At 47.0% G+C, this 1,102-nt stretch overlaps 1 protein-coding gene across 1 annotated transcript; it reads left to right on the plus strand.

Moving 5' to 3' along the window:
• Positions 1 to 29: 29 nt before the first annotated feature.
• On the plus strand, positions 30 to 918 carry Pmar_PMAR029385 (ATP-binding cassette transporter, putative; the record flags this gene model as incomplete). Its single annotated transcript, XM_002787929.1, has 1 exon — positions 30 to 918. One exon carries the CDS (start codon positions 30 to 32, stop codon positions 723 to 725), a length of 696 nt encoding a protein of 231 aa, XP_002787975.1. The 3' UTR covers positions 726 to 918.
• Positions 919 to 1,102: the final 184 nt, after the last annotated feature.

Consider the following 1,102-nt stretch of genomic DNA (forward strand, 5'->3'; position numbering starts at 1 on the left):
ATCCCGGTATTTACTGGGTTCGTTTCGTCATGTATGTGATGCTTTCTTTCATGATTGGCACTATGTATATCCGTTCGAACGATTCTCTGACTCAGTTTGACTACATCCCGATGCTCTTCTACGTTCAAGCATTCTTGGTATTCATGGCAGTCGCTGTCTTACCATTCTTCGATGAGATCAGAGCTGTCTTTGCACGAGAGAGAGCTAATTCTAACCTCAATGTGCTCATGTTCGTTCTGGCCAACTTTCTGGCAGCTTTGCCGGGTATAGCACTGATCGCCCTCGTGTCCTCTGCGATGGTGGTTGGTATCGCTGGTCTCAACGCGTTCGGATGGTTCTTTCTCAATCTCTTCCTCTCTATGGTCGTGTCTGAGTCGCTTATGATGCTCCTGGGCGCAGCTACTCCCCACTATATAATCGGCATCGCCCTTGGGGCCGGTCTGTATGGTATGTTCATGCTGGTTTGTGGGTTTATGGTCCCTCGTGATAAGATCCCCGCGGGGTGGATCTGGGTTCACTACATCGCCTTTCACACTTATGCGTTTGGGGCGTTCATGTACGCTGAGTTCCACGATGAGCCGCCGGCTGGGGATATTATTCTGCGCCAGTTTGATTTGGAAGATACGGATATTGGCGTGAACATGGGCGTGTTAGTGGCTTGGACGCTGGTCTTACAAGTGTTATTCTATCTGGCGCTTAGGATTCTCCATACGGGTAGAAGGTAGACCTACTTCTTATCTTGGTAGGGTTAACCTTGGAATTCTAGACCGTCTTTTTTTCGGTCTCCGAAGAGCTATCCGGTCTCCGAAAAAAATTAAGTCATTTCTTCCGTTGTTTTTTTCTTATTTCTTATGTGTCGTATTTGCTCATCCCAGTAGACTTTTTTTCGATAGTTTTCATTATTATGAGTAATCGAGTTGATCCAATGTTATAAGTATACGAGTAATATTCACCCGTTTCCATTCGTGTTTTGTGTTAAAGTCAACCCCACCTTGCCGTAGATGAGCTTTTCCAAAGCCGAGGCGGTTATTTCCGACTCCTCCAGCAGCAGTGATTCGGAGGCCTCGAGTGAAGAGGACGAGGAGGAGGTGCCGATTGTTGA

The sequence above is a fragment of the Perkinsus marinus genome, assembly GCF_000006405.1.
Source record: "Perkinsus marinus ATCC 50983 genomic scaffold scf_1104296929138, whole genome shotgun sequence".
NCBI lineage: Eukaryota > Perkinsozoa > Perkinsida > Perkinsidae > Perkinsus > Perkinsus marinus.